Source organism: Phalangium opilio, unplaced genomic scaffold (genome assembly GCF_054372755.1).
Source record: "Phalangium opilio isolate 3A_F unplaced genomic scaffold, DU_Popi_V2 ptg000209l_1, whole genome shotgun sequence".
Classification (NCBI taxonomy): domain Eukaryota; kingdom Metazoa; phylum Arthropoda; class Arachnida; order Opiliones; family Phalangiidae; genus Phalangium; species Phalangium opilio.
Genome location: NW_028324217.1, coordinates 10,478,298 through 10,499,727, shown reverse-complemented (window position 1 = coordinate 10,499,727; position 21,430 = coordinate 10,478,298). Strand labels below are relative to the sequence as shown.

The 21,430-nt window shown below is 39.7% G+C and overlaps 3 protein-coding genes and 2 long non-coding RNA genes across 6 annotated transcripts; 3 read left to right on the top strand and 2 right to left on the bottom strand.

Annotated features, from left to right (window-relative positions):
- Window positions 1-205: 205 nt before the first annotated feature.
- LOC149619085 (uncharacterized) lies at window positions 206-21,375 on the top strand. Its single transcript, XR_016375401.1, has 3 exons — window positions 206-569; window positions 2,997-3,210; window positions 20,810-21,375. It is a non-coding gene; the product is annotated as an uncharacterized LOC149619085 (long non-coding RNA).
- Window positions 3,940-5,652, top strand: LOC149619089 (uncharacterized). The gene is made up of 2 exons (XM_089855120.1): window positions 3,940-4,327; window positions 4,417-5,652. Coding segments are annotated over exons 1-2 (681 nt in total). The 5' UTR covers window positions 3,940-4,325; the 3' UTR covers window positions 5,096-5,652.
- Window positions 5,877-11,037, top strand: LOC149619088 (uncharacterized). Of its 2 annotated transcripts, XM_089855604.1 has the most exons (5): window positions 5,888-6,926; window positions 7,707-7,897; window positions 8,081-9,777; window positions 9,847-10,136; window positions 10,224-11,037. In XM_089855604.1, the coding sequence occupies exons 1-5, from the start codon at window positions 6,140-6,142 to the stop codon at window positions 10,685-10,687; spliced, it is 3,429 nt and encodes a 1,142-aa protein (XP_089711730.1). In that variant the 5' UTR covers window positions 5,888-6,139; the 3' UTR covers window positions 10,688-11,037. The 2 variants fall into 2 exon arrangements, with proteins under 2 accessions (XP_089711729.1, XP_089711730.1); XM_089855603.1 differs by having other exon boundaries at window positions 5,877-7,897.
- LOC149619087 (uncharacterized) lies at window positions 11,188-12,043 on the bottom strand. Its single transcript, XR_016375514.1, has 2 exons — window positions 11,560-12,043; window positions 11,188-11,473 (listed from the first exon to the last, which is right to left on the bottom strand). It is a non-coding gene; the product is annotated as an uncharacterized LOC149619087 (long non-coding RNA).
- Window positions 16,480-18,115, bottom strand: LOC149619086 (uncharacterized). Its single transcript, XM_089855602.1, has 2 exons — window positions 17,735-18,115; window positions 16,480-17,069 (listed from the first exon to the last, which is right to left on the bottom strand). Coding segments are annotated over exons 1-2 (510 nt in total). The 5' UTR covers window positions 17,737-18,115; the 3' UTR covers window positions 16,480-16,561.
- Window positions 21,376-21,430: the final 55 nt, after the last annotated feature.

Here is a 21,430-nt window from a genome sequence, read left to right as displayed (position 1 = left end):
AATTGGCAAAGCGGGCTTTCAAGGAATGTTGCAGAATTCGAATTTCCGAGTATTCGATACTGATGGAACTTTTCTGTTTGAAACTCCCCTGAAGGATAGTTTTTATACGGTTTACGGCCTTGTCCAGCAAATGATGTCCAAAGTGAAGAACGAGAAGCACAGGTGAGATCATTTACACAATCAGATCGTGGTGTTGAGAGAATTAATCTATGGCACCGAAGATTGGGTCACATCATTGCCAACGACATGAAGTATCTATGGAAAAACCAAGATGCTGGAAGAAATGGGGTCACTCACGGGAAATGAAGAACCTTGTGTGCGTTGCGAGCATGGCAAGAGTACCAAACAGCCTCATCAATCAACAACTGGCATCTAAAGCACCTAAGTTATGCAACTGATCCATACAGACGTGTGAGGACCGTCACCGGTCATGTCCCTAGGTGGAGCGAAGTATTTTGTAACCTTAATTAATGACTTTAGTCACTACATCACTGTGTACACTATAGCCAAGAAGAGCGATGTATTTTCTTGTTTTGAAAAGTTCAAGGCCATAGTGGAACGACAGACGGGTAAGAAAATCAAATCCACACGATCTGCACTGTAAAAAAGTAAGGTTCATCTTTGAATGCTTAGGCGTGCCTAGTCCCGACACTGTGGTGGTACGCTTTAACGTTCAAATTTGAACAGAACACTATTGTTCAAAATTAACCGCTCACGCATTCATATTTGAACGTTGCGTAAGAGGTTAGTATATCGTGTAAATTTAAGCACGAAACCGCTCAAATATCATTGGAAAATTAAACATTTAATATTGTATCTTTATGCATTCATTATTGAGCAACATCGGAGAGTTTGATCAAGCGTTCATATTCAATTGCTTACGTTGAAAATTGAGCAGTTCACTATTTAATGATACATGGTGATAAAGCGTTTGATGAAGCATTGAAATTTGACGTTGAGTTTTGAATGGAAAAATTTGATTTCAAATTTCATCGCTTAATGCCTTATGGTAGGGCACACTATATATTAAATATACGCACTGATAAGGAAGAAATCTTATGTGTTTAAAGCTTGTGCATCATCTGACGTCTTGTGAATTTGAAACACATAAACTATAATCGATGTGTTTAATAACAATTCAGTTATATGAACAGAGTCAGCACTTAAGGAAAGTGTTCATTATCAAGTTCATTCCGATTATAGCGTTGTTGCAATAAATCAGAGCTGTGCTAATTAATTAGTTAGCTAATTGAATTTCTAATTAATTAGCAACATTTACTAATTGAAAATGGTAATTGAATTTTAATTACCTTGTGCTAATTGAGAAGTAATTCTAATTAATTAGTATGAATCGGAAAGGTAATTATCTAATTAAAATTTAATTAGATTTAGGATTAACTAATTAGCCAATTGGATTTTCAATTAATCTTTTACGCCAATTTAATGTAAAAAATCGAGGAATTAACTCTTGATTCATCTATTTGAATATGAAAAAGACTTATTATATCGATGAGGAAACCTTAGTGCTACTCTAAATTTTTCAGCTCCTCAAATATGAGAGAATACTAGTACTAGTAGAAAATTTCGTAGTTCGCAACTGCCCCATTTCGAAATTTCGACTGTTTTACCTACTCGAATTAATAGCAGTGCGCATGTATTTACTACTCAGGAGTCCATTATAGGAACTGTGGCAAGAAAATGAAGAAATGAGAAAAATTTTAAAATGACGGAAGGCTCGAGGCTTGTCTCATTTTTCGAGAATAATTCATGGCTTCCGTACCCGTTTTTTAATGGCATTAAAACATCACCAAAGTACTAAACCCATGAGCACTTCTAAACTTTTATGTTTACTTATGGTTTCTTTTTTACCTTAATTAGAAAATAGTAATTCTAATTAATTAGTTTGATAAATAAATGTCTAATTTCTAATTGAATTGAATTAGTTTCTATGTCTAATTGCTAATTTGCTAATTAATTAGTTCATAAATATTTCTCTAATTGCTAATTTACTAATTAATTAGTTCATAAATATTTCCCTAATTGCTAATTCTAATTCAATTAGTTGTCAGCTAATTAGCACAGCTCTGCAATAAATTACATTAAGAAACAATTTGAAGGCCTATGTAAATATAAGGGAAAGGTGAAATACGCAATAATCCGTAACATTTCCTTTGATATTATTGTATAATGATATTTATACAGACAAGTATATATTTAGTTCACGGTAAATAAGCAAGTTATAGTAAATTATTGAGATGTTTTTGTATTTTTAATGAAAGTTTTGTTTGTAGTAGATATTTACTGCAGCGGAATCGGGTAATTTTAGGGCAGAATTAATTTTGTTTTGTACACCTTTAGCGATAGAACAATTGCGCTCACGTTTGAATGCCCATTAAACGCTTTTTTTCTTAGAGTGCTGTTTTAAAGCCAAAACCACTTTCATTTCAATGTCAATAACGCTCTCGTGTGAACGCCCATATCAAACTCGTTTGAACGTCAAAAACAATCTCGTTTGAACGTCAAAAACAATCTCATTTGAAAGTCAAAAACAATCTCATTTGAAAGTCAAAAACAATCTCATTTGAAAGTCAAAAACGTTCTTATTTCAACGTCAAAAGCAATCTCGTTTGAAAGCCAAAAAATTCTTATTTGAACACCTAAAACACTCTTGTTTTAATACTAATACTAATACAATCATATTAGAACGCCAAAACGAACATATCTGAACGCTTCATTAGCGCAAGGCGATTATTCAGAATTGAATGGGATAAGTATTCATCTAAGCTGTTCAAAAATGAATACTAGAGTTAGGTTTTGATCGATATGACGGTGGTTTGTTCAAAAATAAATGCTCATGGTTGGTTTTGAACGCCTAAAACACTCCTTGTTCAAAATTGAATGTCTCTGGTTAAATGTGAACGCGTCAATAGAGGCTTGTTCAAAATTGAACGGTCACTATCATTTTTGAATGCCAAAAGCACGCTTATTTTTTACAGTGTGATAACGGCATGGAATATTGCGCCAAGGAATTTAAGGAGACCAGTGAACGCCTTGGAATCAAACAGTAAATTAGTAACGCCTATTCGCCTGCAATGAATGGCGTGTCAGAAATATCGGACATTGCTGGATTTGGTACGCACTTTCATCGTCGAAGCGAAACTTTCAACCTATCTTTGGGCTGAATTGGTCACTACACTGTTAAAAAAAAAGGTATTTTGAAGGCACTATAAATTACCTCCGGGACTTTTTTAGTACCCATGAACGTATTCTATTAGTTGTCTCACAGTGCGGGTATTAAATGATTTCGAAAAAGGTTTTTTGGGAAAATAAGGTATGTAATGAAACCTTTTAGAGTTTCAGCGCTTCTAGCGGTATTTTATCGTACCCTGGATGTAGAAAAGGACTTAACAGATCCCTTTAGAGGGATTTTTTAGCTCCGGCCTGCTGATTATTTCTAACAGTACTAGAGTAAAGTAAAATACATGATATAATGCTTCTAGCCCAAATTCTCTAACACTGCTCACTTCACCATTAGCACTAGTAATGACAGCGCAGAAGGAATCTCTGTTGGAATATTATATATAAGCATAAAGAAAAGTTTCGGTTAGGTTTATTTTTATGTTTTCCACTTAATAGGGTAGTGGTTTTCTACCCGATATTTAAATTTCAATCGCAATCATCCTAGCTAGTGGTTTTTCTTAAATATTTAAATAGATATAATTAATATTAATTATTTTCTTCTACAGTTATGTACATAAGCATACGTTACATCATTTAAATGTGGTACAATTATGATATAAGGTATACATAATTAATATAAAAGTTTGAATCCGAGCGTACGCCTTGAGTCCCCATTCAGAAAATATCCATGAATATGTGACCCTCAATTACTATTATAATGTAACAGTGACACACCTTCCTTAACAAGAGTAGATAGAAAGTGTTGCTTTGGGGTCATGGCGTCAGCCAGTGCCAGATGGCACATGATCTGGCACCAATAAATATGGCGTCAATGGACGCCCACGGAATTTTTCTTCTTATAGCGCCAGTGAATCAAACATTTTTCCCCCAATATTGTTGCGGCGTACATGACGTGTCGTCCTATGGCGTCAGCCCATGGCGTCAATGTTAGGCTTAAGCGTCATATTCGACAACGTGGTAAATAACCCTTGTCATACACGTGGTTTAACTATAAGATCGTGATTGGTCTAAAAAGTGCGCCATGTTTACATGGTCAGAAGGTCTCGTGACATTAAAGTATAAAAGACGAGGACGGTTTAAAGATAAGGCATTCCTTCCTTGAAGTACCGATCCAGACCCGAAAAATGTAAGTATAATTTCTCATAAAATTTTAGTGTTATAATCTTGGCCCGCATCACATTTAATGCGATTACCATATTTAATGCGAATATTTAGGGACAACTCCAACGTGTTCGAGATTTCTTCAACTAAATCAATCAGCGTAACGGCGGACTGTAGGATTAGACTAGGAATGACCGATGGCTCAACTGGGATCGTATTAAGCGAGGAGGAATATATGCAACTTTACAGGATGAAGGACTCCATAAACAGATTTTTCGAGAAGGACGACGCTCAACCCACCACATGCTTTTTCGAGGGATCGATGGACAAGCGAATTCAACTTGTAACTTATCAGGATAGGAAGATGTTAAATATCCGCCAAGTGATCCAGGGACAAGGAGCGAACTACGGAATCCAATACCCGACTAAGAATGGATTTGCCATAGGACCATTCCTATGGGGGAAGTTATTGGAAAAACACATTCAGGTGACGACATTCATTACCGAAGCGAAACGTGTGGAGAGTGCGATTAAGGGAATAGTAATACAACAACTAACTGAGGGAATAAAGAATTCGTGCAACGGCTGCATTATCGACCATCCTTCACAATTACAGCATGACTGCATAATGATGGAATGGAGCGAACGTGTAGATGAACATTATTCTAATGCCGTGTCTAATTTAAATATCGAGATGATAGTTAATATTTTTAATAATTCCACTTTCTTAAGTTTTCAATTCTGTAAGCAAATGGTTTCTCTAAGTGTATGTAACTCTAAAAAATTCTTGTAATACATTGAATTTAAATAATAAATATTCAAATTTAATACTTTTTCATTTACCTAAATATAAGCCTACTTCAAATTTTAGGAGTTATTTACATTCAAATTTAATACTATATAACTAAATATATAGGTATATTCCAAATTTTAGGAGTTATTTCAACTTAATATCTGAATTTAATACTTCTAAATATAAACTTTAGAAATTATTTCAACTTAAATCAATTTCTCTTTATTGATAGGCCTATTTTCATGGATAGGTAATGTAAATAACGAGGTCGATGAACGTGAATAGAGAAACTCGGATGGTAAATAAACGGTCTATGTCAATAATTAGAAATCATGATAAGCGCTTGTAGGAAACTCTGGCACCGAGTGTCGACATGGGATGATAGTTGAGGTTGCAATGTTTGTTTATGCCAGGATACTTGTAAATAAACAAACTAGATTGAAACTTGGCGTGAGTTTCGAAACATGGCGCGGTTTTCGGGCCTATTTCACATTTCCAAGGATAAGAAATGTAAATAACGAGGTCGATGAACGTGAATAGAAAAACTCGGATGGTAAATAAACGGTCTATGTCAATAATTAGAAATCATGATAAGCGCTTGTATGAAAGCGGTTAGTGTCAACATGGGGTGATAGTTGGGGTTGCAATGTTTGTTTATGCTAGGAAACTTGTAAATAAACAAACTAGATTGAAACTTGGCGTTAATTTCGAAACATGGCGCGAATTTTCGACTTGACGCCAATGGAAAAACCCATATGATAGTTCGGGCAAAGATTAAATGCACGACGCCAATAGTATAAAAGCCCGGCACGTGTCCAAACTCAGTCACTTTTGTTCCTGACTTCAGACGAGTTCCAGCCTGCTCCTTAGTTGCTTTATAGTATTTTTCAATACTTGGTAACATTTGCCGTTGGAAGTTATTTTGCAGAGGGTAAGAAAATATTTACGGGCTAGTACCGAAATTACTTGCGATTTTTACAAGTACTTGCGATTTTTTACAAGTACTTGCGATTTTTCTGAGATTGTCCTTATCATTCATTGAGAATGTTTAAGTGTAATATTTGTGAGTGTTCATACCAAGGGAACAGGGAACTTTTGAGACATAAAAGGGAGAAACACGAGGGTGTTAAATACCCATGCTCGCAATGTCCCGCCGTTTATACCAGACTTGCGAATTTAAAGTTACACGCGGCTGCCCGACACTCTAACTTTAAGGTTCCACACCCCCTCATGAACAATGCGGGTCCATCAACTTCTACCTTTGTCCCATTCTTGGGTCCATCAACCTCTACCTTTGTTCCTCCTGTTATCCCATTCTCGGGTCCCTCAACCTCTACCTTTATCCCTCCTGGGACGCAGAGGCCGAAACGGTCCACGTCCGACCCATCCACTCCTGAGACGAAGCGGCCGAAACGGTCCACGTCCACCCCTATTCCTTCCCCTGTTTTCGGCCCCCTTTCCGGCGTCACTCGTAGGGTGTCGTCGGACCTTTCTCCTGAAAATCTAGATGAACTGTCCGACGATGGGAATCGTGCCTTGAGCGAGTTCATGGACCGAGAAGAGGGTGTCATCAATGGATCTCTACCGGGAACTCCTCCTCCCGCCGTTTGCGAAAATCTGGATGAGCTGTCCGACGATGGAAATCGTGCCCTGAACGAGTTCATGGACCAGGAGGATGACTTCCCAGCCCTTTCCAGCCAGGAGAACCGCGACATCCATCGCTTTATGGATCAGCAGGAGGGTGGTGGTGGCCAAGAGCAGGAGGAGGAACCCATCGTTGCGTCACCGGAAGTTCCTCTTCACGACGAGCTAGAGGAACTGGAAGTACTCGGTAGGGCTATTTTTTGTGCACGTTTCACACCCGTAGCGACTGAGACAGACGTAGAGCTGTACGTGGGTAGACATAGGGTAGCGATTGAAAATTACTTGCGCAATAAACTGGCTAGGGATAGGGGGATTAAGTGGTATTTAACTGTCAGGGCTCGCTACACCCGTCAGTTAGCCGACACTGACGAGGAAGTAGAAAATTTAATTTATCACAGAACCCGAAACCTTGCTATTTTGAACCCCGACGTTATCCCCGGACAGATAGATTTTAGTATTACGACTCTGAAACGTTTAATGGAGGAGTACGAAGCGCAAGGTAGCGGGTGGGTTCTAGATAAAATTCTCTTCCTGCAAATTAATATCATAGCGTACCTCCCGCTTCACGGGGGTACGTACTTTGAAACCCCTAAAAATCTTATAGCTAAGAGGGCCCTATTAAATGTGCGAAATACAGACAATAAGTGTTTCTTATGGTCAATTTTGGCACATTTACACCCTGTTAACCATGGGAACAACCCCAATCGTGTAGAAAAGTACCTAGAGTATAGTAATGAATTGGATATGGCCGGTATTACGTTCCCCGTGGAAGTAAATACCGGTAAATTTGAGAATTTCGAACGGGTGAATAACCTTTCGATTAATGTTTTCGGATACGAGAAAGAGGTCTTCCCCCTTTACGTGAGTTCCAACAGAGTTGAGGAACCGCGTCAAGTAGATTTATTGCTATTAACCGAGGGTGAGAAGAAGCATTTCTGCTTAATCCGAAGCATGAGTCGACTTCTAGCAAAGTCATTCACCGCACACACAAACATGGACCATTATTGTCGTTATTGCCTGCATCGATTCTCCGGTGTAAACTCGGAGGAAAACTACAGGAAACACATCAAGGAGTGTAGTATACACGGACCCCAGAAGATCGAGATGCCGGTAAAGGAACCTATTCTGGAATTCAAAAACGTCGCGTGGCAACAGAAGGTAAACTAAAACTTTTGTTATTTATCAGGGTATTTTGAATAGCGCGCCAAAATAGTTTACTGAGACTAACGACAGACGGCGCCCATAGCAAGATAAATAAAGCAGACGATAAGATGCATGGGAGAGAGAGAGAATGTTTTGTTTACATTTTATCTAATATAGTTTTATTTCTATTTCTCACAGGTTAAATACGTTATCTATGCCGATTTCGAGTCTATTCTCCGTAAAGTTCACCGATGCGATCCCGATGTCGACCTCTCCTCAACCACGAAAACTTCGCAGCATATCTCCTGTGGGTTTAGTTATGTCATTGTTAGTCACGACGGTACAGTCTCAAAACCAGTTACTTATCGAGGGATAGATGCCACGGAAAAGTTTTTAGAAAACCTTTTGCGTGAAGACGCGATTATTCAGCGTAAGATTAAAGATAACGCCCCCATGATTTTATCAAACTTAGAAAAGGCGCAATTCGCCTCGGCCCAATCTTGTTACTTATGTAACGAGCCTTTCACTGTAACTGACTGTAAAGTTCGTGACCACGACCACACTAACGGAACCTACAGGGGAGCTGCCCATAATTCGTGCAACTTGAAACTGAGGACCCGGAATTTCGTTCCGGTCTTCATGCATAACTTATCCCGTTACGATGCACATCTTATCATGGACAAAATTGGATTGGTCAAAGATCACAAGATTACGTGTATCCCCACGAATTCCGAAACGTACATTTCGTTTTCTCTGGGTAATTTACGATTCTTAGACTCAATTAGGTTCATGCCGGCATCGCTAGAGACACTCGTATCGAATTTGGCTCGAGGAGGAGCCGATAAGTTCAAGTGTTTAAACTCTGCCTTCAGCGCTGACGAAGTTCCGCATCTGCTGAGGAAGCAGGTTTACCCCTATGACTACTTCGACTGCGAGACTAAATTCGACGAGACCGAGTTGCCACCCAAAGATGCCTTCTTCAATTCCTTAACTGACGAAGAGGTTAGTGAGGAAGATTATTCTCAAGCTCAAAAGGTTTGGGAAAAATTCCAACTCACTAACCTCGGTGAGTACCATGATTTATACGTTAAGACCGACGTTCTGCTCCTAGCGGATGTTTTTGAAAGTTTCAGGGCTATGTGTCTAGAATATTACAAGTTAGATTGCGCGCATGCATATACAGGTCCTGGTTTCGCTTGGCAAAGCGCACTTCACATGACCCAAGTGAAATTGGAACTACTCCAGGATCCAGATATGCATCTCTTTATTGAGAAGGGTATAAGAGGGGGTGTTTCTCTAATTACGCATAGACTAGCCATAGCCAATAATAAGGATCTCCCCGAAACATTCAACCCGGCAGAACGTAGCTCTTACATTACCTACCTAGACTGTAATAACCTTTACGGCACCGTAATGTGTCACCACCTGCCGATGAGAGGATTTCGATGGATTCAACCATGTCAAGATTTCACCCGTGAAATTATCTTGAATCACCCAGACGATGATCCCCAGGGTTTTATCTTGGAGGTTGATCTTGAGTACCCGGAAAGTTTGCACGAAGAACATAACTGTCTACCCTTAGCACCCGAACGTAGAGTTATTAACGCGGATGAGCTTTCACCGTATTCGATTGAACAGTTGAACAAACTGAAAATTAACGTACAGGATAGCCTCCCAAAGTTAGTTCCCTCGCTCTACAATAGGGAAAAATATGTTCTCCACTACCGGAACCTCAAGTTTTACATCGCTAAGGGGATGAAATTGGGGAAAATCCATCGAATACTCACATTCGAGCAGGGTGCGTGGTTAAAACCATTTATCGAGTTCAACACGGAGAAGAGGAAGCAGGCAGTGAACGACTTTGAGAAGGATTTTTTCAAGTTGGCCAACAATAGGTACGCATCTACGCTACGCTAAGTTATTATTTCACACGTAAATTAATCAAAATTTTCATCTATTAACAGTGTTTTCGGGAAGACGATGGAAAACCTCCGCAACAGGATCAACTTTGATCTTGTCCAGACCCGGGAGATGGCAATCAAGAAGGCCAGTTCACCGACATTCCAGAGGTTCACCATCTTCAGGAACGAGCTGGTCGGGATCCATCGTCTGAAGAAATCCCTCAAGTTGGACCGACCCATTTACACCGGTTTCGCCATCTTGGACCTCTCAAAGTTGGTCATGTACGACTTCCATTACAACACTATGAAGGCAAAATATGGCGACGACCTCAAACTTCTTTTTACCGACACAGGTATGATTTTTAAAAACGTTTACTAGATTTAAATCCTTTTTTCTACTTTCAATTTTAACTAATTAAATGTTTTACGTATAATTGCAGACAGCCTGACCTATCAGATTTTCACCGACGATTTGCCCCGGGACTTTGCCCAGATGAAGGAGATGTTCGACTTTTCCGCTTACCCCAAGGAACATCCTCTCTTCAGCGAGGAAAACAAGAAGGCCCTCGGAAAGTTCAAGGACGAACTCAACAGCGTCCAGATTCAAGAGTTCTGCGGCTTGCGACCGAAAATGTACAGCATCCTGTCGGCAAAAGGTGAAAAGAAGACGGCGAAGGGAATCTGTCGTCGCGTAGTCAAAAAGAAGATACGTCACGCTCAATACAAGGAATGCCTGCTTCAACGTAAACTCACGACTGAGGAGATGAAGAGGATAGTCAGTGTTAAACACGAACTATTTTCCATCACTCAGAAGAAACTCGCTCTTAACCCCTGCGATGATAAGAGATTCATCATCGATGGGGTGTCTACATACGCTCATGGTCATTTTAAAATTAAGGAATAATTCCAAGTGTATAATTACTTTCTGTAACCCTATCCCCTCCCATTCCCTCCTGGGGGCGAAGTGGCCGAACCGGTCCACGCCCTCCTCCCATACCCTTTTGGTGCGCAGTGGCCGAATCGGTCCACGCCCAATTTCCTCTCCCATACCCTTTTGGTGCGAAGTGGCCGAATCGGTCCACGCCCAACCCTTTTCCTTTTAAATTTCATAGTTTAATGTATAGTTTATAAGTTTAATTTAATGTATATATTTTCAATGTTTAATTGTATAGTTTTAAGTTGTTTTTTTCTCGAATGAGTTTTACTCCGTGATTCTACGGTTTCTCATTCAAAATAAAATTTTTTAAATACAAATTTTCTCCCTCTTATTTCATACAACTTAGGCAAACATTTTTTTCAGGTTAAGGGGAGGGGCTCGACCGCGTGGGCCAGCCGCGTGCGCGTGTTTGAATTTCCCGCGTGTAGGAATAAGTTCGCGCGCGATTTAAAGAAAAACACATAAATTCAATCAAAAAACTTTATTAAAAATCTCTTATACATAAATTCCGATATCATTTTATCGTTCAAATTCTTATCTTTTACAAATTTTAAGCAAATATCATACATTTTAATACCTCTACATCTATGCAGAGAAAAATATACGCAAAATCCGCCACATGTCTGACTGGAATTTCCTTGAAGTTGTTTAGAATTAAAAGTTACGGTAACGCTGTTTCTTTCTACAAAATCGTTGAATTGAAACATGTCCGGCGGGTTTCCGAAACTATCGAAGAACTCGGTATTTTTGTTACTAGAAAAGTAAATAACAGTCCAATGCTGACCTTCAGTTTCTGAAGAGCCAGTATTTACAATATACAGTGAAGGGAAAAACTTTACTTTCTCGGGTAGCAGGTCAGCTGCAAAAACACCTCGAAACAGATCTTTGGTGAATTTATCCCTTTGCATAATTTTAGTTAATTGTGTAGTGTTCATAATCTTTTAGTTGTAATCGTATATGACAGTTCTATTCTTATCAATCTCAACCAAATTCTGAAACTCAGAGTAATATAAAACTGTGATAGTCTTGGGCAAGTCCTTGGCGAATTTTAATTCCAATCGCAAGTTACCATTCCTTATCAATTGAAATTGAGAAGTTGAACTACTGAGGTCGGCACTTAAATCAAAAGCAAATATGCAATTCCCATTGGGGAATTCCTCCCGTGAAATGTAGTTTCCCTCGTCCAATAACCATTGAGAGGTTTGAGTAAAAAGATTAGTATAAGATCTCATATATTGACCACCAGAAAAGTTTGGGGTAAGAGGTTTATGTGGAACGCTAGCTCCGTCAAGGTACAAGGCGATATGATTTAAATCATAAGGTTGAAAATTGAATGGTGACTTTCCGTAATCACCCAAATATGCATTTTGATCTACAAGAGCGAAAAGAACTTTTTTGGGTAGTTGACCCATGAATAAATTATCTCTAACACATATTTTTGTACCACTGTTAATTGAGAATGAGTTACATTCCGTGCGAATAATCGGGTATTTCATGGTTGCCAGTTCCAAACATTTAGCGTGGGCGATTAACACTTCCGATGGTAATTTTACTTTACGAACGTACAGGGATGCTAACTCGTAAACCACTTTCCATTTAACTGCACCGTCTGCATGCACGCAAAATTCGTTTGGACTTTTAACAAACTTGAATTTGAGATCCGTTAAATTTGGGAAGTATCGAGGTTGTTGACAAAGATCCAAGTGTACAGTTCCTACCATATCTATTGTTCCTTTTCTAGCAAAGGCCGCTCGTGTTTTAAACCCTTCGTTATCGTCCAAAACGTCAAATTTTCCGGCCGTGTCTTTGTAAAACATGGAACTAGTAAGAAAACTAGTTTTGGCGGGTCCTCCGAATGTCACCGCCGTTTGAAACATGGCCTTGTAAGGGTAGTTTTGCGGCGATGGTGTGACCGATCTCTCTTGAGCTGAAAGGTGTACTTCGCTGAAAAGACTATGCAGGAAATTATTTACCGGTCCAACTTTATCAGCAGCTGCTGGGATTGTTTTTCCATCGGCCGGGTTGACAATCCTGACTTGGAGATGTAGTAAAGTCTTGGACAAGTCCAAATACGCGTCGGAACTACCAGCCACGGTAAACGTGATTGTCGAATTTTCGTTAATGTTAGAGATGGGGCTGTATTCCACCCATTCTCCACTCAGAATACTGGTATTGGTAAGAGGTACGTCGAAAAGTTCGACTTCGCTACTGATTGACCCATGCGAACCGGGATGGACATGTGTCATTATATTTTTCAGGTAAAAATATCTGGATGATTAAAGGACGTTGCTTTCCTCTTTCTTGCCGAGGCTGAACTGACGAGTGATCTAGACCTGCGTTTCCTTTTATTACCATTCCCCGTCATTTTTCGAATTTCTTCCGCCGCACTAAGGGCGACGTCTTTAGCCGCGGCTTTTCCATGAGATTTTACAGATGCTTTTAAGGGAATCCCGCTAGCTACGTCTGTCACGACCTTCGCACCTGTGTTCAAAAACTTTTTACCGAGGTAACTGGCACCCCGTTTGAGTAGAGGTATTGCCCGGCGAAAGGCCGATGAAATGAAGTTTCCCAATCCGTACCCGTGTTGCACCGGAAGTCCCCTGTATACCGCTAAAGAATTACCAATTTGGGAATGAAAGTGTTTATAATAATCAAATTTTCCACCATGTCCGATCTGGTTTAGAAAGTGTTGATCGTAGTCCGATTGGTTAAAGGACATATTCGATTTGACGACGTTCTTCATCTAAATCTTCAAGTGTAAATGACACGAGGACCTGTTTTACCTTCTAATTTATAATGGTGACCACATTCTACGGGGTCTAAAGTGTAGAGTAACGTGAACTCTTCCTCTCACGAAATCTATGGGGGTACCAAGCTCACTCATTATGTTAATTTCAATTGACTGGAAAGTATTGCAGGCGAGGGGGAGGTAGTGCGGTCTAGGGAAATCTTTGTCTACCGTTTCTCCGTCATTACCCTGCACGCTAACGATTCTTAGTAGAGGTATGTGCACATCTCCCACGGGTCTAGACTCGACCACGTCGCTATAAACAAAGAGTGAATGAAGTCCCGCGTCGAGGTCAAAGGGGTACGTGGCTATGGTAGACTGGGAAAAAGTCGTTGATTCCGTGGAATCTTTCGAAAATCCGAGAATAACAGCTAACTCCCCCGGTATAGTTAACAAATAATCCTCTTTGAGAGAAAGTTGTACTCTTCGTATGCGCTTTATGTAACTAAAGGAATACTTGAGCTGGGCGGGAATTGAAGGTTCACGCGTAATAACGCCCGCCACGTCATCCTCGACGTAGTTAAGTTGCTCGATAAGGTCCTGGATATTACCATAATATCCGGCGGGTAACTCTATGATTGTAGAATATACTACTCTACCATTACTCACGAGTATAAGCGAGCATGTCCTACTCAAATTATCCCAAGTGTGCGGGTAGCTAATTTCCGCTAAGCCTACTTCGTAAAATCCCTGTAATTTTACGGGTTCGGGGAGGTACGTCCGGAATTTACTTCTCGTATTGTCGGGGAAATACCTCATCGACGAGTCGGAAGGTAAAGTGATGTAAAAGCTCATACTATATCTATTTCCTGAACCCAACTGTCAAAAGACGGAGAGTATCCTTTCCAACGTACTAGCTTCTCTAGCGTCCCGTCGGGTCTGCGACGTTTCCTCAATATCTTTTCTATTTTAAACACGCTAGAATTTAGGTCTTTACCCACTTTCTGTAATTGTTCCTTGTAAAAAATACCAGTAATCGGTTCCGAATTCAAATCCTGGATCCTATACACCGGTGGACTACGAGGTAATCTCCCCACCACTTTGAAAAGTTCTTCCGACCACGTGGGCAAGTAACCCTTCTCGAAAATATTCTTATGTTTGCTTATCCGGACTACGTCACCAATATCGTAAGGATACTTTAATGGTGGGGAGAAGTCTATATCGCCGTAAAGGTTTTCCCATACCCGTCTCGATGTTTCGGGTGTGACTTCAACGGGTTTACACTTTATGGATCGGTGATAATTGTTATTATAAGCTTGAACCATGTCTTTAAGAGCGTCAATGTACTTATAGGTATTGTTTTCCGTGAAATACCGATACATGCGACTTTTTAGAGTTCTGTTGAACCTTTCAACTATCGTAGCCTTCTGTTCGGAATCCGGGGCAAAGAACTCAATCCCCCTTCTTTTCAACTCTCTCTGAACATCCCTGCATATGAACTCATTACCGTGGTCACTTTGCACTCGCTTCGGTGAGCGACCGGACTCGAGAATAGCCTTAAAAGCCCTAAGGATGGTTGGTCCTTTCTTGTCCTTGGTAGCCACCACAAAGGCGTATTTACTGAAAACGTCAATGCAGCACAGGAGGTATCTGAACCCCTTATTGTGACGAGTTAGGTTCTTCAAATCAGCTAAATCAATCTGCCACTGCTCATCGATCCCATAAACTATTGTCCTATTTCTCTTAAAGTTTTTTCTAGCATTCCTGTGTAATGTATACGTATCTTGTGTTTTTAAAAATGTCTCCACGTCTTTTACCGTAACCTTTAACCCAGCCTCTTTAGCCGCTCGGTATAGCCCGAGAACACTTCCATATGAACCCGGGTCAGAAACATTAGAATAAATCTCTTTTAGTCTATCCATTAAGGGTGCAGTTGGTTACACTATGATAATGCCTGAAGAGAAAATCGCTAACCTCTATAATTAGGAATATGGCAATTACTAAAACCACAGTTAAAATTTTAGGAGATTTAAAAAATGTGTCTACTAGGTTGGCTAACACCACAAAAGTACCCACCTGATTATCGCAACCTTCCATATCGGAATACTTAAAATGAATGAAACGTGGAATGTAAATGAATCGTATTTTATTTAAAACAAGTGCTACAAGTTTATCCAATTTCCGAAACCCTCACCAGTCTGAGCGGGCAAATAATAATCCTCCTTCACTTCTTCTTTCTCCACTTTTTCTTTCTTCGCTTCACTTTTTTCAGGCGGGGGTGGGTCTGTTTTTCTAATTTTAATTAATGTTCTTGGTACATTAACCGTATACAAAAGTTGGTAAAACTGTGGGGCACCAATGACGGACGACTGTTTTTTAGAACTCTTCGCGGTATAAGCTAATAAATCAATTATATTTGAACCGATGATTTTACGGTTCTCATATATTAACTCTCCGGCGTGTGTCCATCTTATTTTTGATATACGGTCAATCCATTTGTACAAGTTCAAACAATCAGCTGCGCTATAGGAAGGAACCGAAGAGACGATTTCAGGACCCCAATTCCGGTTTTTTGCTGGTTTTACTTTCGCCCTTTTCACCGTTTTACTAATTTCCCTCGAAAGTACGTGGTTATATCTTAATAGTTTATCAGTATCGTTTAATTTAGTATCGTTTATGATGGATTTCAACTTATCCTCCTTATCCAACTCCATTGAAGTGTCGACTTTTAAACCGCTATTTGAATTTAACCTATTATACGTTTCTTCGGAAATTAATAACATTTTCGCGCCATTTTTACTTTATAGCTCGACTTATAGCCGCACCTGCTACTGAACTAATGATAGATAGTAACGGTCCGAGAAGTAAAGGGATGAAACCTCCGTTTTGAATTAATAGTTTCCTTTTCTTTGAAGGGAGTATGTTGGACGTAACCTTTCTTATAACGTGTCGATGTTTCTTCAACCGCTCCTTCTCCTCCACTGAAAGAGGGACATTGCCCCGTAGGATATTTATACAACACTCGACAATAGATTTAATCGCTTCTTTATTGGCAAATTTAATTGCGGCATTTCTTTGACATGAGTTACAATTTGCAATATATTTTAAAAAATTTAAATTATCGTGGACTCGTTTTGACGGAGCCATTCCGCTAGTTTGGACGCCTTCACCAAGGTACAGTTGTTGCTGTCCCTATGAAAAGTGCAAGCCCTGGGGGTATCGCACTCGATACTTGATAATCTCGGGCAACCGTAGTCTTCGGCGTTGATAACTTCGCACCCTAAGAACCTTGATAGGGTTTCGGCCTTCTCCGCTCCTTTCGTCACGTATGACGATGCTCTAGCTCGAATATAGTCGGCGGCCTCCTGCGTCGTCTCGTATGGGTAGTCTCCCTCCTCGAATGCCAGATCGCAAGTGTTCCTTGAGAGCCACCTGCATTGCCTTTTATCCTTGACGGATAACTCTGAGAACTTGCATGGGGATTGGAAGATCCAGACTTCGTGGACGTCGGTCTCCTTCACGTACATCGTCAGCTCCTTGATTACCCATCGTCCCTTAATCCGGAAAAAATTCGCTTCAAGGATGGCCGTCATTTCGGTATGAACAGTGCTGCTTGTTGACCTGGAAGTATACCTGTTCTTAGACGGTGGTTATCTAGGGTGTTAGCCTTAAGGTCTACAAATAGATATCCGTAAGGTTCCAAAGTCGCCTGTCTAAAAGAGTCTACCACGTATTTACTATTTCCCGGCGAAATTTGTTTCGCAAGATGGATAATGGCCGACTGATCACGTGGTGTTTTAAATATAACCAAGTAATGGGCATTTAAGTTTAAGGTACGAATTTCCTTCCCGGGATAATAAAGATTCTGCATTAAAATTAAAACTGAGGTATTCCTATGGTGCGAACCCCTAATGAAAAGATTCGTCACGTCCTTATTATTCGCTATTTCACATAGTAAGTCGTCTAATATAACGAAGTTCCTCACACTAGCATCTAGGGTGCTAACATCTAATAAACCCTCGTGAAATTCTACACTCGGAGTATGGGATAGTATAGCACCGTATAGATTCGACTGATACTCCGTATAACACCAAATTATTCTTTCGGGGGTGGGCGAAATACATATGTCCTTATGCTTAATTAATTCCCCTACGAAAACACTTTTCCCACAGCCGGTGACTCCAGCCACTAGTCCGGTAAAGGGGTGTTGCATACTTAAATCCATATCGATAAATGCGGGAGGAATTAACTATCGTAAACTTATATTTAAAGAAATTTATACTTACATTTTTCGGATCTGGATCGGTACTTCAAGGAAGGATGTAGAATGCCTTATCTTTAAACCGTCCTCGTCTTTTATACTTTAATGTCACGTGACTTTCTGACCATGTAAACATGGCGCTCTTTTTAGACCAATCACGTTCTTATAGTTAAACCACGTGTATGACAAAGGTTATTTACCACGTTGTCGAATATGACGCTTAAGCCTAACATTGACGCCATGGGCTGACGCCATAGGACGACACGTCATGTACGTTTCACTGACGTCACAACAAGATTGGGTGAAAAATTTTTGATTCACTGGCGCCATAAGAAGAAAAATTCCGTGGGCGTCCATTGACGCCATATTTATTGGTGCCAGATCATGTGCCATCTGGCACTGGCTGACGCCATGACCCCAAAGCAACACTTTCTATCTACTAACAAGGGGTAAGCAAAACTTGGGGAAATCTATAGCGGTTGATCCCTTGCTTACTTTTATGACCCTGCAAGCCTACAGCACAGACACTAAAAGGCGAGATGGATGGCAAAATTTTACACTCGTACTGCGAGCCTACAGCGTAAAAGACGAGATGGAAGGCAAAATTTACCCTCGCGTCTTTCCGTCTCAGTAACATCGAAGTTGTCTATTGCTTACCTTGTCTGAGAATGATTCAAGCCCGTGGTAATTAAGGAAAAGCTTACCGGTTTCAAATGTGCCGCCAATATTTGATGGCGCGAAAATATAATTTAGACCTGTTCGTGGGTTTTACTTGACACCTAATTCGGTAGCTCAAAATACCTTTAAAAGTATATTTTCGAACCTTTTTGAGTATTAACAGGTACCCTTTTCGGTAATAAGGAGTACCTTTCAAAATTTTAAAGTATTATTCTGACCTTTGTTGCCTTGTTCGGGTTTAAATGATACCTATTTCGGTATCACAAAATACCTTGTAGTCCTCAAAAATACCTTGATAAAGAGGTATTTTAGAGTACCTTTACACAACGGTATTTTGTAGTACCTTTATAGGTACGTCTGGGGATGCATCGAAAAATACCTTTAAAGGTACTAGACAGTACGGTTATTTTTTACAGTGTATAGCGGCATACCTGAAGAACCGGACAAAACTCAGCGATGGCGTCCCTTTGGTGTTATGGATGGGCAGAAAACCAAGCTTAAAACATCTAAAACAGATTGTGTGTCTGGCATACGTACATACTCCGAAACAACACAGACGGAACAAATTTGACAAACCTGCTCAAATGGGAGTTTTAGTTGGATACGCGTTTCATACAAGAGTCTATCGCGTTTGGATAAAAAAGGAACGAAAAGCTGTGGAATCAAAACATGTAAAACTCAACGAAACTATAATGGGAGTTCAAAATCTAACTAATGTCGATGAAGATCAGATTTTTAATTAGGCTTTTTTTTTCGTGGAACCACTCAAATCCAGATTCCGTAATAAACCCAGAGGTCCCAGACACGCAACCAATACTGGGGTGGAGAAAGAAGAGAACATTGAACAAAGGATGTTCCCCAGGCATGTACGGAAAAGAGAAAAATATCTACGAATGGGTTGGTCAATGGATGGATCAGGGAAGTTGTTCCAAGTAAATCAAGCTCAGGCAAGAAAAAAGTGATGAAAAATCAGATATAAAGGAGGAAAATTATGCATTGCCTATGGAAAATTGTGCTGAAGTACTAATACCTCGATCCTACACTGTAAAAAATAACCGTACTGTCTAGTACCTTTAAAGGTATTTTTCGATGCATCCCCAGACGTACCTATAAAGGTACTACAAAATACCGTTGTGTAAAGGTACTCTAAAATACCTCTTTATCAAGGTATTTTTGAGGACTACAAGGTATTTTGTGATACCGAAATAGGTATCATTTAAACCCGAACAAGGCAACAAAGGTCAGAATAATACTTTAAAATTTTGAAAGGTACTCCTTATTACCGAAAAGGGTACCTGTTAATACTCAAAAAGGTTCGAAAATATACTTTTAAAGGTATTTTGAGCTACCGAATTAGGTGTCAAGTAAAACCCACGAACAGGTCTAAATTATATTTTCGCGCCATCAAATATTGGCGGCACATTTGAAACCGGTAAGCTTTTCCTTAATTACCACGGGCTTGAATCATTCTCAGACAAGGTAAGCAATAGACAACTTCGATGTTACTGAGACGGAAAGACGCGAGGGTAAATTTTGCCTTCCATCTCGTCTTTTACGCTGTAGGCTCGCAGTACGAGTGTAAAATTTTGCCATCCATCTCGCCTTTTAGTGTCTGTGCTGTAGGCTTGCAGGGTCATAAAAGTAAGCAAGGGATCAACCGCTATAGATTTCCCCAAGTTTTGCTTACCCCTTGTTAAGGAAGGTGTGTCACTGTTACATTATAATAGTAATTGAGGGTCACATATTCATGGATATTTTCTGAATGGGGACTCAAGGCGTACGCTCGGATTCAAACTTTTATATTAATTATGTATACCTTATATCATAATTGTACCACATTTAAATGATGTAACGTATGCTTATGTACATAACTGTAGAAGAAAATAATTAATATTAATTATATCTATTTAAATATTTAAGAAAAACCACTAGCTAGGATGATTGCGATTGAAATTTAAATATCGGGTAGAAAACCACTACCCTATTAAGTGGAAAACATAAAAATAAACCTAACCGAAACTTTTCTTTATGCTTATATATAATATTCCAACAGAGATTCCTTCTGCGCTGTCATTACTAGTGCTAATGGTGAAGTGAGCAGTGTTAGAGAATTTGGGCTAGAAGCATTATATCATGTATTTTACTTTACTCTAGTACTGTTAGAAATAATCAGCAGGCCGGAGCTAAAAAATCCCTCTAAAGGGATCTGTTAAGTCCTTTTCTACATCCAGGGTACGATAAAATACCGCTAGAAGCGCTGAAACTCTAAAAGGTTTCATTACATACCTTATTTTCCCAAAAAACCTTTTTCGAAATCATTTAATACCCGCACTGTGAGACAACTAATAGAATACGTTCATGGGTACTAAAAAAGTCCCGGAGGTAATTTATAGTGCCTTCAAAATACCTTTTTTTTTAACAGTGTAGAACGACGCAATAACATCACCCCAGAAAGACCGGTGGCAAGCAGCAATGGAAGACGAAATGGCTACATTACGGGATCGACAAGTCATGGAGGAAGTCATCATTTCTTTCCAACAAGAAGATCATCCGCTGTGGATGGGTTTATGCCTTCAATAATTCGTTATAAAGCAAGATTAGTTAAAGCAGAGGGTTTAACCAGGTGGAGGGAATCGACTATGACCAGACTTTCTCGCCAGTCATCAGTTTATCTCTAATTCGATTGTTTCTCACCGTTTACGTCGTTACCTTTGGTTGGCTAGATTGCCACATGGATGTAAAGAACGCGTACTTGTATGGGAATCTGAATCATGAGATATGTATGAAGAATGTTCCAGGATTCATGGATAATCCAGCCACTTGCCTCCGATTACCAAATGTTCGGTGCCGCTCCCAATGTCCTAGAGACATTCCAAGAAGGCGATATCAAACAAGACGAAAAGATAGGAAATGGCATCACTATTTTATAAAACTTCAATTTCTAAACTTTTTCCCTGACATTTGGCTCTCCGTTAAAGTTTCATTTTTTTGGCTATAATGTTAAATTACATAAAATGTAGTGTTTGGTCTAAGTGGCCACATC

Bases quoted from the DNA above. Each gene is read 5' to 3' on its own strand.
- LOC149619088 (XM_089855603.1), top strand. From the start codon at position 6,140: ATGTTTAAGTGTAATATTTGTGAGTGTTCATACCAAGGGAACAGGGAA. The intron at 9,778-9,846 runs GTACGCATCTAC...ATCTATTAACAG, and splicing joins TTCAAGTTGGCCAACAATAG to TGTTTTCGGGAAGACGATGG. The intron at 10,137-10,223 runs GTATGATTTTTA...GTATAATTGCAG, and splicing joins ACTTCTTTTTACCGACACAG to ACAGCCTGACCTATCAGATT.